Source organism: Leptonychotes weddellii, chromosome 2 (genome assembly GCF_054177405.1).
Source record: "Leptonychotes weddellii isolate Sample4059 chromosome 2, ASM5417740v2, whole genome shotgun sequence".
NCBI classification, from domain to species: domain Eukaryota; kingdom Metazoa; phylum Chordata; class Mammalia; order Carnivora; family Phocidae; genus Leptonychotes; species Leptonychotes weddellii.
In genome coordinates this window covers 12,050,140-12,066,410 of record NC_138370.1, presented here as the reverse complement: position 1 = coordinate 12,066,410, position 16,271 = coordinate 12,050,140, and the positions used below count along the sequence as shown (strand labels likewise).

The following is a 16,271-nucleotide window of genomic DNA, read 5'->3' as shown; positions in this document are numbered from 1 at the left end:
TCAGGGAGCCCTGTCCTGACTACCTGATCCAATGCTGTTCCCACGTTACAGGGGACACTCTCTCATGTTACCCGAGTATGATATGTGATGTATAGAAAATACATATCTGGTCTTTATCCCCATTCCCTCCTCCTAAAACCTGTGGAGTTTCCTAAGTGATGAGAGAGAGAAGCTCTCTTGTGTTATGTCAATAAGGTGCTTTTGGACCTGAAGTGAAGGATGGGGGCTAGAGGCCAGGAGAACTCACCCTGTGATTATAGGGTTGGAACTTGCAGTCCTATTCCCCAACCTCTGGGAAGGTTGAATCAGTCACCAATGGCCAATGATTTAACTGATTATGTTTCTGTAATGAAGCCTCCATGAAACCCCAAAGGATGGCGTTCAGAGAGCTTCCAGGTTGGTGAACACATGGGTATTTGGGGAAGAGCGGCGCGCTCAGAGAGAGCATGGAAGCTCTGAATCCCTTCCCTGTACTTCACCCCCGCAGCTTTTCCACGTGGCCGTTCTGAGCTGTATCCTTGGATAAGAAACAGGCACTCTAATCAGTAAAAAAGCTCCTCTGAGGGGCGCCTGGGTGGCTCAGTCGCTAAGTGTCTGCCTTCAGCTCAGGTCATGATCCCAGGGTTCTGGGATCGAGCCCCACATCGGGCTCCCTGCTCTGCGGGGAAGCCTGCTTCTCCCTCTCCCACTCCCCCTGCTTGTGTTCCTGCTCTTGCTATATCTCTCTCTGTCAAATAAATAAATAAAATCTTTTTAAAAAAAAGCTTCTCTGAGTTCTATGAGCTGCTCTAGCAGGTTGAGTCCAAGGAGGGGGTCATGGAAACCTCCCAATTTATAGCCAGTCTGTTCAGAAGCACAGGGGACAACCTGGGCTTTCTACTGGCTTGGAAGGGGGGCAGTCTTCTAGGAGTGAGCCAACTCGTAGCTACTTTGTGCCTAAAAAATTTTTTCCTGAGCCGCTGTAACTCATATTGTTCTAAAAAGAAAGAGTAAATAGTTTTATGTCAGCTTTATTTTCTTACAAACTTCGATTTAAGTACAGTCCTCAGGGAACATTTGTCAAATCCAAAATAATTCAGATAAAACCTGTGGGATCTGCTGCTCTCTCCAGGTAGACAGTATCAGAAATCAGCCCAGTTGTAGGCTGGTGCTAGAGAAGTGCTTGGTGGTGTGGAAAAACCACACACACCCCTGACTTGGTACCAGAATCTAAGCAAGCTACTGTCCTCACTCTCTGAATGTGTGCGTGTGTGCGTGTCTGTGTGTGTACTGGTTTACTGTCTGCCTCACCCACCTGACTATAAGCTCTGCAAAAGAAGAACACATGAATGCTATATTCCGACTACATTCCCAGTGCCTAGAATCATGCAGAAGTTACACGAGATACTCAGTAAATGTTTGTTGAATGAAAGAATGAATGAATGAATGTCCATTTATAACACTGTAATCCTAGGAATTTCCCAGGGTATTTTAAGGATTGTGACTTCCCTCGCGTATTTTTGCTAAATAATTGCGAAAGAAACAAACAAAATCACAAGAGACCAAATATACTCAGCCAGGCAATTTCTAAGACCCCTTCTCTTAGTTTCACCAACAACATGCACCAAAACACAGCAGTTGCCACAGAAAAATAATTATGTATTAAGTGAGGATCAGGACATGCATTTAAGATCTATATTAAAGGAATCATAGATATCTCTTAATACAACACAACACATTATTCAAGTTTACCATGATTTTCTATGGATCTTTTATATAAGATCTGCTTAATGTGCCAGCTAGTCACTCTTAAAATACTAGAAAATTCGGGGCATCTGGATGGCTCAGTCAGTTAAGTGTCTGACTCTTGATTTCAGCTCAGGTCATGATCTCGGGGTCGTGAGGGTGAGCCCTGTGTTGGGCTCCGTGCTCAGCGAGCAGTCTGCTTGAGATTCTCTCTCTCCCTCTGCTTCTGCCGCTCCCCCCACTCACATACTCTCTCTCGGTCTCTCTCTCTCTCTCTCAAAATAAATAAAATCTTTTAAAAAAAATACCAGAAAGTTCTTCCAACAACTGGACCACATTTAACGGTCAAAGAAGAAAACAAGGGAATGTAAATACTGCTAAAACATCATTGGGCACCATAATCTACAGATTATGTATAAACTATGTTGTTTATAAACTATGAATGGTTACTGGTCTGTAATTTATGGGATGGATTTTTCTATTGTCAGAATGAGTTCTGAACACATTCATAAAGACAACTCATAGCTACTTTGCAGGCTAACAAATTTTTTTCTGGACCGTCACAATTCTGTCCTGTTGTTCTAAAAAGAAGGGGGTAAATAGGTTTTATTTCAGCTTTATTTTCTTACAAACATCCATTTAAGTACAGTCCTCAGGGAGCATGTGTCAAATCCAAAATAGTTCAGACAAAACCAAGCACAGTGCCCTGGACAGAGTAAGCATTCCATAAATTTCTGGTAAGTACATTTAAAATCTGAGAAGACATGACAAGATTCCAGTTGTGCGCACACCTTCTTGATTTTAAGAGCATTTACCATTAAAGTCAAAATGCTTCAGTGAATATTGGGACGTTGCTCTTATTTGAGGTACTAGTCAGCTGAGAAGCATGAGGGCAGAGGAAAGCGCCCCAGGGCCGCGCGGGGAGGAGCGCGGGGAGGAGCGCGGGGAGGAGCGCGGGGAGGAGCGCGGGGAGGAGCGCGGGGAGGAGCGCGGGGAGGAGCGCGGGGAGGAGCGCGGGGAGTCCGACAGGGGTTGGAGAGCGCGCATGCGCACGCGGGCAGGAAGCAGCGCAGCCTCGGGGAGCTGGGCATACCTGGGCACAGCTGGAGCATGCTGCGGGTGGGATGGCGAGAAAAACAGGAGCCAGGTAGATCCTGGGCTGACCGGAGGCCTAGAGCACGTTCTTGATGCTGATAGGGCACCTTTGCGTATGTTTGTTCAGAGGAATTACGTGACATGTTGGTGGTAGAAAATCATTCCTATGCAACTGTGGGAAACAAACCCCCGCAACGATGACAACCGCCCGGGCAGCTGACAAGGAGGGTCTGGGACGACAGGCAGAAACCATGCACACGCCGACTTTCTCTAGCCTGCACCGCCTGCCACTACTTATTTCCACCTCGGAAATCTCTTCATCACGAACATACATTTTTACTATTGAAACCACCCCCCCCTTCCCTTCCAACTTTTGGCCAGTTCCTTTAGTTGGAATTATTTCAAAAAAATTCTGCCTCACATAATTCATCCTTTCAAGAAATACATTTGAAAGCCTGTTATATATTCAATACCTTTAGGCACTCACATTGCAAAATGGGTCCTATCTTGGTTCTATTTGTGTGCCAAAAAAAAAAAAAAAGAGGTACTGTAATAAAGCTCTGTTCTTTATAAATGCCATTTTTTTTTTCAGTCATTAATTTAGGTTCTCTGTACTCTCCAACCTCTGCATCTGAGGGAGGGCAACACAGCTCCTAAGAAGACATGACTTTCAAGACAATTCACATCCATCTCTTCCCAGATGATATCTGCAGCTTTCCAAAAGATACCTCGCTAGAAAAGCAAACATAAATCTATTTCCTTCCATCTTAAAGTACCCATTTTCATACAACTCTATAAGAAAAGGACAGCCAAGATTTTTCCAGAGAACTACATCATAATAAACTACACCCTTGAAAGGACCCCGAAGCCCATCTCTCATCTTAGCCTTCTTTAAATAATCTATTTTTTTTCAACCACCAGCATTATGTTTAAATTATCCTGTTTTCCTGTTTATTTTTAAACACTAGTTTCCGCTGTATCAATTTAATCTGTATTCTGGATTAAAGTGACCTTTGACCCTAATGAAGTTTATGAATCAAACCAACCTACTTACCAATGCAGTTCTGAAATTGTACTAATTTATAATCGGGAAATTCCCAACACATAAAGGCATTCAGGAGATATTTTGATAAGTACCCACCCGGTCTCTCATAACAAAACACAATTACCACTCTGCGTCTGTTTCCTCATCTGTAAAACGAGGGTTTGGAAATGATGTCAAAGATTCCTTCAGGCTCTCAATGATTCTATGATTCCGTATCAATGCAGCAGAATTCTGGCATAAAAGCATAATACAGTACTCATGTGTAGCTCTATTTCCATCTTGCTGGAGAAACTATTTTAATACTCAATCCAATCTGAAAAAAGTAGGCTTTAATTTTAAAAAGAATGGCAACATATATTGGCCATTCATCTCTTCCCTTGTAATAAAGACCTCATCATTTGCTCCTTCTAACTCGAAGTCTTGCTCAGCTTCACTCCTCAGGACTAAAGTGTGCCTGTTTTTGTTCTCCGTGTTGCCAAAATTAACACTAAAGTTAAAATTATAGATGCCAATAAAATTACCACATGCAGTAGATACTGTGACTCATAAAAATGGTCAAACATGCCTATAAAATGCAGAGTGGGCACAGCAGCAATACACTGTGTTCCCTTCCGTAAACTATTCACAGGACTCCTGACATGCCAAGTTTTATCTGAAACACCCTTGAGCCTGGGGAAATCATAAGCTCTCTGAGGTTAAGTGAGCAGTGTCTCTGATGCAGCACATCAGACAGACCCTCGGTTTTACAATGTAGTTCAATGTATTAGCCCCAATTTTATGTATAAATGGTGCTTGGTTCTTTTAACAGATGGTCTACTACAATATTTTTTAAGAAGCTGCTCTAGAAGAACACATATTCCCCTCCCATATCCTCTCCAGCAGACAGCAACCCCCTTGCAGGAGGGCAGAGCATACAGCTCCCATTAACTCACACGCTGCGACATTTTAAACAGCTTTCTCTCGAAACCAAATTGCTATCCTTGACTTTCAAATGTTTGTATTTGAAATCTCAAAGGAAACTGGCATTGAAAAAGGCCCCTTTACCAGTTTACTCTACGTTTGGTTTAAATGCCACTGATTTCAGAAATTTAAGGCTGAGCCTTCACTGCAATCGTTGATGGCAGTTAAGGATGACATTTTTTTTTTTAAGAAAAGGAATTTTAGAACATTTAGAAATTCTACAACAGCTTTTCTAAAGTTACCTGGTGCTTTATTTCAATACGTGATGCGTCTCTTAAAGAAGGTCTAATTCCTAAGCTATCATAGGAATAAATTGTCTTAATTCAAAAAAGAAATGTAAGTGAGTGGCTCCCATTAGTAATACCAAAGTTAATGGTGTCCATCACCTATGACTTTACTAAGAAACTTCACATGAGAGTACACAAGAGCAATCATGGTGGCCTATGGTATCCACGCACGCATGTGCGTGCACACAAATGGGTTAAGGTCCATCACATCCCCTGAATCTTCCTGCTTAGCAGTCTAATGCGTAGACATGCAGCTACTAGGTGTAATGATAAATCAATCAGTTCACTGGTTTATAGAAGAAGCCCATTACCTTCCTCACTTTACAAGCTTTCATTAGTCATATTAGTTATCGCTCTCGTTCCTGAGATTTGACTACTGATAAAAACTCGTCGCAGGAAAAGCAGAGATGGGCAAGCCAGAAAGGGTAGAGAATGAGGTGGAGGGGGGTGACCAATGGACAGTGACGGCTGAGAACCTCCTACTAGGGGGCCGCTGTCACCATCACCAGGGATGACCATGACAGCTTTGTAATCATAAGCAGCTAATGCTACTGGACCATTCTGCTCTTGCAATAGATTTGTAGCTGAAAAGTTAGGGTGGAAATATGAGCCATCAGGCCAATCATATGCTTCAGTAATTCAAACCTTTGCTCAGGCTCCACATTATCACCCAAGTGCGGTGTATGTTGGGCACTATGGAATAAATCCCAGCAGTGTGCGATTCACAAGCAGGCACTCAAATGTTTGTTGAATACCTCAATACTGCACATACAGACACAGCGAGGTAAGACCCACCTCACTGCCAGACGTTTCCATCACTGACTGCTCCTTTGCTCTCTAGACGCTCATCCAGGGCTAAGTTACAGCCATTTACCACCAGGGATAAAACCATGATAACATGCTAATCCTAGTTGACAACAATTAATAAGACCTCTCAAAGGTCCCACAATCCTGTGAGGCACCCAGCCAACAGGAGTCCTGTGGAATACAGCGTTGTCCTCCTCTTCGCTAGAAGTGCGTCACGCAAGACAGAATCGACATGCCTCTTTTAAGCTACTATGTACTTCTCTTCCATCTCCATCCTGTCCTAGCCTAACACCAGAGCCATATGAGATGCTCCAATTTCCACCGACGATCTCTCTCAACGACAATTTAATACATCAGTCTGACATCCCCAAGGTCATTCCCTTCCACTGTTTATAAGTTAGAATCGCCACAGCTGTTCTCAGCCTCGGTACTCCCTGCTTCACCCCTTCAGGTAAGGCAACCACACTGTGACTGATTTCTCTACAATGCAATTATACCAGAACAAGAAGGTCTAATTAAATACAGTTCAAATATATATAAATGCTGACAGTTCCCAAATTACGGCAAAATTATACTGAATGACTGCTACCAACTCCCCAACAACTGAACACTCTAGCAACCCTTTCAACGGCCACGGAGGCTATTATGGAAGAACACGTAAGAGTCTACTGGGATCAAAACTTGCAGAGGCCAGAGGGCACCCACAGAGAACACTCCCAACTACCTGCGCCAATAAGGAACCTTTCTCTCCAAAGTCCGGCATCACAAGACTGGGGTCGACCAACACTGTAGGTTCAGAGCCCAGGTCTGCTCCTCATTAGTTGTAGGATTTGGAGCAAATTATTTAATTTGGGGGGGGTCGTGATTTCTCCTTCAGTAAAGGGCACAAAGTAATGTTCCCTTTACAGAGCTGAGGGGATTAAAGGAGGTAGGGATGTTGAATGCTTACACTGTCCCTGGGACCAGAAAATATCTGACAAATAGTAATAGTATTACAATTACCTTCCCTGAGCCTATTTAAATTTATTCATTTTACTCTTTCATGGTGTTTGAATTTCTACCAGTAGGAAAATCATTTGGACCTAAAAAGAAACCTTTTTTTTTTTTTAAACAAAACTGAGACATCTGAGAGAAGGCCAGGAGGACAACAGTCTTTGTTACACTAATGTGAATTAGTTTAATCAGACTGCTCACCTCTAGATTTTTAATGTGAGCATGAGCACTAAGCAAACGGAAGGGTTTGACTGGCAAGCAGAAAAGTTAAGATATATATATACATAATATATAACTTAATATGTCACACTCGCTTGACACACACATATATATATATATGTATATATGTAAACATATAGTATTCGGCACGTATTACTGGGCTGGGGGGGGACGGTCTGAAAGCAAATGGGAAGCATGCATTACCCAGGGACTTTGGAGAGGAGAGCACCAGAAGATGGGAAATTGTAGGGGTAGACAGTTACAAGGACACCAAAGAAAGTGGGCCTATTTCAAAAGTTTGGCTGGGCCAATCTCTTACCCGAGAAAGGAAACTCAGCACTCGAGTATGCGCACCCTTAGTACTAAAGACCAGGGACACTAGGAGCTACATAAACTTTGACAGAACCATGATGGTCACCCCTTGTAAGGAACATGTCCTGTGGGACTCAAGACAGTCACTTTCACATAAATATTCAGAATTTAGCATACCCCTTACCTACAGATGGCTTGTCCTATAATATTCTTCCTAATCGAGTAAACCATATCAATGTCCACACGTAAGGGCCTCATCTTCACATTTGTTCTGAACAGTAACAACCCTTTACAAGCAGCATGCAGTGTCATCTGTAATCTTATCTCAAGGTAAGACCAATCATCATTTCTAGAGTCTGAACTCCCGACATCTACCCTACATTAATCTACCCTGGGAAGACTCTTAAAATGAACAAAACAGTTCATTCTTACCCTCTATGACAAATGAATGCTTTTTAAACGGCCACTCTTCATAATCAACTATTTCCTGAGTGGTTTCCATGTGTAGGGAACTACTAGGAGATGTGAATTGTGGAAAAAGGCATAAATCTTGATCCTTGCCTTCAATGAGCTTATGATTTAGGTGGGGAAACATGATATAAATGTGTGAAAATATAAGCAATTCTAACATATTCAAATTACCGTTTACAACATCCTTAGAAGAGATACAAGAAAATACATGAATGACTAGCAAATTAACTCCCATGATAGGAATTTATTAATATATGATTATACCCATCTCTCCATGGAGAGAAATAGTAATTCTCCAACAGCATTAAGAAATGACCTCCTGTTGAGTAATCAGGGAAAGCTTTACGGGAGAGGGAGACTTTGAATAGGGTCTTTAAAGATGAATGGAATTGGTGGATGTGGGGACCTTATATAATTAGTGTATATTCTCAACATACTATGATGTCATCAAGCATCCTTCAAAACTGACTCGACACCCTCCACTTTGCTTTGAAGATGCAAAGCGCTATCACAAAGAAGAGACATCTTTGACAGTGAAGAGAGGAAGCACGCTTTCTTCCCCTCTGCAAAAGGGTGAGCTATGGGGATGGATATGAAAGCAAAGAGAAAAGAGATATTCAAGAAGCCGATCCAATATATAGTTTGCATTTTAAAATGTTCTAATTATTATTACAAATGACATAAGGGATTTAGTACTCTCAGAAATATCTTTAATGACAAAGAGTTGCAAAACCTATAAATTTGATGGGATGGTAAAACCATGCTTTTGGATGTGCCAAGTTTCATTCTGGAACAGGAGCGCTTTGATTTTAGTGCACTGCATGTAGGTTAACGGGCCAAATAACAGGCCAAATTTCAGGGACTACATTAATTGAGAAGAAAAGATGTCCAATAGTATTTACCGAACGCCTCCATCCGAACAGTGGAAGAGATACTATGGCTGATGGAAATCTGGAGCAGTTCAATTCTTCCCTATTTGCAGATCCTACAGGCTGTCTGACTTTTCAGTTCTGACGTGACTGAGGATGAATCACGCATCTGGTGGGCAGCCTACATGAGGCGCTTCTGCTGCCTCCAGTGGAGGCTGCACGGGGTCCTAACAGGAAGACCGCCTCTCAAAGGACAGCGCACCCTTATCAGAGCGGGTCTAGACATTTTACCATATTGCTTCGCACACAACAACTCTTGAAAGAAAGGCAGGGGAAACCTACCTGACCCTTTCTGGACTGGCTCCATCCCCCAGGTAGCTTTGACGCTAAAGCCTGGTGCATGCTAGGGGGTTGCATCCAGGCACAAGAAGGAGCCAGTAACAGAAACGGACGTCCTAGAATCTGGAATAAGAAGAAAGAGTAAACCTTCGAGTCATAATAGCCTCAATGAGCATTTCAGATGGGCTACTGAGGGCACGTGGAACACAACAGGAATCTGGTACTTTACCTTCGTAGATCTACTTTTTAAAAATGAGTTCCACAACTCTCAGCTCTTCTTACCTCGAGATACTGGTTCAAGTTCGGTTCAAAAGCTGGCAAAAAAGCACCTTAAAAAAAGGCTCTGTGAATGTACTTTGCTGGTGAACAATTTTAGGAGAAAAAAAGAATCCTCTTTACCATTCTTTCATCCTATTTGCATGGAACAGCTGGGATCTGTCCCATGCCTATCCCATACATCAGAACCACTTGCACTGAGCCAGCATCCCGCTGCAGTGCCTCGGGAATCTGCAATGTCACTCGGCTCCTGCCTTGTTCTCTGCAAAGTGAAGTCATAGGGATGGATCAGCCAACCTGACTTCTCACTACCCTGCCCAGAATCCTTTGTGAACTGAAATGAGTCATCGCTCCAAGAAAAGCTACAGACTCTGGTTGTCTGTGCAGGTTCCTTTGTCTGTGCAGTGCGGAGACTCCGGGCTGGGATTGTACCCCAGGTCCCCGGGGCTGCGAGGGGTACATCCTCCTCTCTGAAGGGGCCCAGGTCCCCTCCCGTGCATTAAGCGCCAACTCAGATTTTTTTTTTTTCATCATTAAAACAGCACAAAGGGCACATACTTCTGGATGCTTGAAGGAAACACACACACACACACATTAAAATGGATCTAGCGTCGTATACTCACCAATCCGTCATTATAAACCTGACCCATTCTCTCTCCCTCTCTCTCTCTCTTTTTTTTTTAAGGCTGGCTTTTCATGGTGATGAAGGACGAATCTCCCTCCTGTGTGTAACAGGCGGTTCTACTGTACACCGGATCAAAGTTTAGCTGCAGTGAGCTATTTGTCATGAATTCCAGTCGCCGCGCAAGCCCTTGCAAGCCCGGCTCTCGTCGTTGCCCGCACAGCCGGCAGGCTTGCAGCAAAGGCGGCCCCGCGGTTCGCAGCTCGCCGCCCCTGCCGCCGCCGCCGCCGCCGCCGCCGCCGCCCAGAGAGGCGGTGTTGGGAATGAGGTCACTGTGTCAGGAACTCTGCTCGCAGCGTGAGCCTCTCTGCAGCTTGCAACACCTCTGAAACTGCACCGAGCGGTACGATTTTTTAGATCGCCGCTTCCTCTGCTTTTTTGGAAAACAAAAACAAAACCAAAAACAAACCTGTGTCTAAGATCAGTAAAGGCAAAAAAAAAAAAAAACCACAGAAACCCCGACTGCATATTTGTGTGCAAACGTCTGTTTCACGGGACTGTTGGTGTTGCAGCGCGCTCATTAGCCCTGCACCGACTAACTCGTGTGCACACACACGTGTGCGCGTCGTATTTATAGACACGCATACACACAGAGCCATAGAGAAAATGATTCATCTCTATTTAGAGTACAAGACACCACATATAAACATCTCGAGGGGAAAAGCGGGGTGGGAGTTAGGCAGAGGGGAGAGGAAGAGAGGAGTCTCTGCAATCAGTTGCAACCACAGAAAAATGGAGTCTGGAGGAAAAGGATCATTAAGGAAGAAGTGAATTCCACTGTATTAGCAATGATGCGGCCCAAACTGCCCCCAAAGAAATAATACCAAAGCGGGTGCCTCTCACTGTCTGAACTCGGGAACCGAACAGATGCCAAGAAATTATCCAATATGCAGAAACCAAGTAGATTTGGGTGGCAGAGGGCTGTCCGTACAGCCAATTCCCCACATCCTCGTGAATACAGCAGCTAGCCTACCTCGAATACGAAGTGGACGGTGCAGCCAGCGCTGGGAGTCCAGAGATGTAACGAATTTCTCAGACCATCCCAAGTCACTGAGGTAGAAGGATCCCCAGGCTCAAGTCCCACCACAATCAGATCCTCTCTTAACTTCTGTGATTTCGCCTGTCATCCACCTCTTGCCTCATCCAAGCCTGGGCATCCCCACCCCCCGCCACTAGGCCAAGGCCCTCCCTCCCCGAGCTGAGTCCTGTGACCCCACACCGTGATTCCCATTCTGCCCTCGGAAAATAAAAATGTATAAGCCTCTTCTGCCTGACAACTCATGCAGTATCTACAAATAAAAATCCCGTCCCTACATTCCAACTCATTTCTTCTCCCATTGCCTACAGTCTGGGACACTTTGTAAGTAGGCACATTATATGCTCATTTATTGACTGACTGATACACTTGGTCTTAACATTATTAAATAAAACATCTTCAACTCCTTCAACCATCTGACATTTTCCAAATCCTCTGCCCTCATGGTTTCCCTCCTTTGCTTCTGCTCTTTCATACCAGCTTCCCTCCTAAAATGCTGTACGAATAGCCGAGTACACTTTTGGCTGCGTTCTCCCCTTGGCTCTACACCTCCCTTGTTCTGGACTCTATAGAGCCATGGCCTAAGCCTACAGTAGGCTTTTGGCTGAGTCACACTGTCAACCCCCAGAGAACTGCTTCACATTAAGTGCTAGTAAATGAGGCCTCATTCATGCACTTTAAAAGTCCTCATCAATAATGTCCTATACAGTTTCATCAGAAATGGTTTGGTCTTGATTTTCCTTCCTGATGGATGATTTCCCCTCATTTGATATGCCACCTAGATTCTCATCCATGACATAGACTGAGCCTGTGGCCCAGCACCAGGGCCTCCCACCAAGACTGCTCGCCTTTACTCAACTCCCTTTGATTTTGGTTGTGTCTTTAGTTGTAAATCTACCAAATCCACCTGCTCTGGCTCATTCTTGGAGGGCACAGTCTGATCACTACAAGGTTAGAAAGTATGCCGAATAAACCCCTGCACTTTAAGAATACAATGATGTAACTATATAATAAATGTATTAAAAATTAAGATCTAAATAGAGATACCTTTAGCTCTGGCAAGGTAAGAGCCTCTGGGGAAGCTCTGGGCCATTGAACCACCTCTTGGTAGCTAAAATTTCAATTTTCCTCTATGATATAGAAAAGGTTAAATAAATGGATAAAGAAAAAAAAATACCCAAAGAAAAAGGATGGAAAATTACAATAAAAATGTATTCAAACTTTCTAATATCCAAATATGTATGTTTCTATCTATACATGGGTCTCTTGTGCCCATATTAGAAACTCACCTAAGTTTTCCAAGGACCCAGTAAAGTAAGTACTGTTATTATCCCCATATTAAAAAGAGATTAACTGGGGAGCCTGAGTAGCTCAGTCAGGTAAGCCTCTGATGCCGGCTCAGGTCATGATCGCAGGGTCCTGGGATCGAGCCCCACTTTGGGCTCCCCACTCACCTGGGAGACTGCTTGTCCCTCTGCCCCTCCCCCTGCCCATGCTCTCTCTCTCTCTCAAATAAATACATAACTAAAATCTTTTAAAAAAAGAGAGAGAGGGCGCCTGGGTGGCTCAGTTGGTTAGGCGACTGCCTTCGGCTCAGGTCATGATCCTGGAGTCCCGGGATCGAGTCCCGCATCGGGCTCCCTGCTTGGCAGGGAGTTTGCTTCTCCCTCTGACCCTCCTCCCTCTCATGCTCTCTGTCTCTCATTCTCTCTCTCTCAAATAAATAAATAAAAAATCTTTAAAAAAAAAAAATAAATTAAATAAATAAAAAAATAAAAAAAGAGAGAGAGATTAACTGCTTTCCTCAAGTTCCACAGCTGCTAAGTGGCAGAAGCAAGATTTGAACCCAGGGCAAGAGGCCCCAGGGTCTGTGCTGGTTTTTTTTTTTTTTAATGGACTTTATTATTATTTTTTTCTTTCAAAATTTTATTTAAATTCAAGTTAGTTCACATATAGTGTATTATTAGTTTCCAGGGTGAAATTTAGTGATTCATCAGTTGCATATAACACCCAGGGCTCATTCCATCACCCAGTTACCCCATCCCCCCGCCCACCTCCCCTCCAGCAGCCCTCAATTTGTTTCCTAGAGTTAAGAGCCTGAGCTTTTAACCAACACATTTACTGCTTCTCAACTATTATAATAAAATTACCACTAGAAACAAAAATTTAAAAAAAACAAAACACCTATACCTCAATTTTTACATTTAAACTGAAGGCAATTCACTTCATTAGTGCACGAGGCCAGGCCAGTGAGGTTAAGTTCACAGGCGGGGTCCCCTTCAGAGCAGTTGCCTTGCCCAGTTCTGCAACCAGTGGAGGGCTGCCCTCCCACCTCGCCCCGCTGCCAGTTACTCAGTGATGATGCAGAGGAGGGTACCTGATCAGCCACCACCATAACCGTAAGATCATTCTGTGGCCCTACTCATAGCACGGGGAGTTTTACGATGGACAACCATGAGCCTCAACTTGGAAATAAAGGCGAGAAAGGCACTCTGATGTTTTCCATGCCAGTCTGATGGGGAGATAAACTCAAGAATCAACTACAGACATTATTAGCAGCCCTCCTCCTCCTCCTGATGTCTCTTGTTCCTTTTAAGAACAGATTCGGTGTTGGGGGCGCCTGGGTGGCTCAGATGGTTAAGCATCTGCCTTCGGCTCAGGTCATGATCCCAGGGTCCTGGGATCGAGTCCCACATCGGGCTCCCCGCTCAGCGGGGAGCCTGCTTCTCCCTCTGACCCTCTCCCCTCTCATGCTGTTTCTCTCTCGCTCGCTCTCTAAAAAATAAATAAAATCTTTTAAAAAAATTAAAAAATTAAAAAAAAAAAAAAAAAAAAAAAAGAACAGATTCGGTGTTAACAGTACAGGTTTACAAACATCCCGTAGACTATCGCAGAGGGGCTTTGCTCAGTTGAGAAGGTGTGAGCAGAGGCTGTGTGTGGCCCTTGACTTGGTTCCTTGGCAAAAGAGGTCACAGTAGCACCACCCCGTGACACAGTCACGCACCGTCCTACAGCATGCTTTGATGACCGGAGGGAGGAGCGCAGTTTGAGAGTAACAGTCTGAAGCCGAGCAACAAGTATCTCAAATCAGTTAAAAATATTTACTGGGCGCTCAGGTACAAAGTCCTATTGTGAGTACGGAGATCCAGACGTGTTTCAATACTGTACATAACGCAGGCTGTGTACACTGATACACACAAACATGGTCTCTACTCTCAAGGAGCTTGTAAGACACTTGAGGAGATACGATACTCACACATAAAAAGTGCAAAGAATACAAGACAGTGTCTGTCCAATAGGAGGAACAGGTAACAGGTGCCTCTGAGAATTCTGGAGTAAAACACCTGGCCGAAGCAGCCAGGAGTGGCTTGAAGGCAAAGGCAAATCTGTCCTAAAATCTGGACTGGTGAGAGAGAAGAGAAAGGGCATACCATGCGTTAGAACGTGAGCTCTGTGAAGAGAGGGGTTTTTGCATGCCTTGTGTTTACAGATGTATTCCTGAGAAGCACCCAGCCAATGGTAGGCACGAAATAAGTATGTGCTGAATGAATGAATGACCTGGAGAGAGCAAGTATGGAGGTACTGATGCAGGGAGTGGGGAAGCCTGCAGCAGAGGGTTCATACTGGAACATAGAGGAAGAGGAGGCTAAGGGGTGGCCTAAAATCAGATTAAGAATGGTCTCTAATAGATTAGAAAATGACCCAGGTTGTATTTACAATGCATTCCGCTTGGCATTAGTAAGTCTCCTCCTAAGAAGCACGACCCCTACATGAACCCCTCATTCTCCAAAAACAAGTATTTATAAGTCTATGGCAGCCCATTAGAGGGACGGTATGTTGACAGGATGACCAGACATTGCCTCCCCCGGGGGCTTCTCTGCACCCCCATCACCACACAGAAGTCTGTGATACCAAGACCCTCTCTGCTTTGCAAGAACGTACCAATGGGAGAGAAAAAAAATCCTAGTCTGCAACAGTATTCTACTAAACCGACCCTAATTCAATGTAGTTCAAGTCAACAAACATTTCTTAAATACAACATGTAAGACCCTGCTTGTTGCTGAAGTCAGAATAAAGGTGGCAAAGTTACAGCATCTGTCCTCACAGTTTTGTGTCAACCTCTGAGTCCTTCCAGGCAAACAGGGAAAGAGTACCATGAGACCAAAGAAATCTGGCAATTTCTGACCTAAGACAGAGGTGGCCAGGAAGCACGGTGGGAACTGGGCAGTGCTAAAGGAAGGAGGCAGCAGATGAGGTGGGCACTGAAGATGGGTAAGCAAAGGAGGAGGAAGAAGAAAGCTGGGGATGTCTTTTGAGGCAGCAAAGCAGTGTGCTGAGAGACCACGTGTGTTAGAGAGTACAAGATGTTTTGGAGAAGAGCTGGTGGTTGACCTTGCTGGGCCAGCATGGCAGGATCCATGAAGGAGATGAGTAGAGATAAAGCCAGAGCAGTCAGACTGAGATAAGATTTTGAGGAGCAGGAAACTATAGGAGAAAGGCAATACGGATTCTTACGGGGGAGGGGGGGATGCTATTCATGCTGTACGTTTAGGCTGCTGTTGCAACAGGATACAGGACACATCCAAAGAGAGAAGATAATGACTGACTGACACAAGGGAAGAGCACATTGTGAGGGACACAACAAGGTGCCTGAACAAGGAACAGAGAGAAGTGCAGAGATGTGAGATACTTTTTTTTTTTATTCTTATGTTAATCCCCGTACATTACATCATTAGTTTTAGATGAAGTGTTCCATGATTCATTGTTTGTGCACAACACCCGGTGCTCCATGCAGAATGTGCCCTCCTCAATACCCACCACCAGGCTAACCCATCCTCCCACCCCCTCCCCTCTAGAACCCTGTTTGTTTTTCAGAGTCCATCGTCTCTCATGGTTCGTCTACCCCTCCGATTTCCCCCGCTTCATTCTTCCCCTCCCGCTACCTTCTTCTTCTTCTTTTTTTTCTTAACATATATTGCATTATTTGTTTCAGAGGTACAGATCTGAGATTCAACAGTCTTGCACAATTCACAGCGCTTACCAGAGCACATACCCTCCCCAGTGTCTATCACCCAGTCACCCCATCCCTCCCACCCCACCCCCCACTCCAACAACACTCAGTTTGTTTCCTGTGATTAAGAATTCCTCATATCAG

At 44.2% G+C, this 16,271-nt stretch overlaps 2 protein-coding genes across 4 annotated transcripts in view; one reads left to right on the top strand and one right to left on the bottom strand.

Annotated features, from left to right (window-relative positions):
• STOX2 (storkhead box 2) overlaps positions 1-16,271 on the bottom strand; it is a 108,265-nt gene that overhangs the window by 24,741 nt on the left and 67,253 nt on the right. Inside the window, exon 1 of one of the 3 annotated variants that reach the window (XM_081807435.1) lies at positions 9,126-10,272. The exons of the other annotated variants lie outside the window; for them this stretch is intronic. Within the exon in view, the coding sequence (XP_081663561.1) occupies positions 9,126-9,150 (25 nt within the window). The 5' untranslated portion in view covers positions 9,151-10,272. Of the gene's footprint in view, positions 1-9,125; positions 10,273-16,271 lie in introns of those variants that run through there. 3 annotated transcript variants of the gene reach the window in all.
• KANTR (KANTR integral membrane protein) overlaps positions 10,185-16,271 on the top strand; it is an 11,380-nt gene continuing 5,293 nt past the window's right edge. The window contains exon 1 of the mRNA XM_081812861.1: positions 10,185-10,377. Coding sequence (XP_081668987.1) covers positions 10,185-10,377 — 193 coding nt within the window. The remainder of the gene's footprint in view (positions 10,378-16,271) is intronic.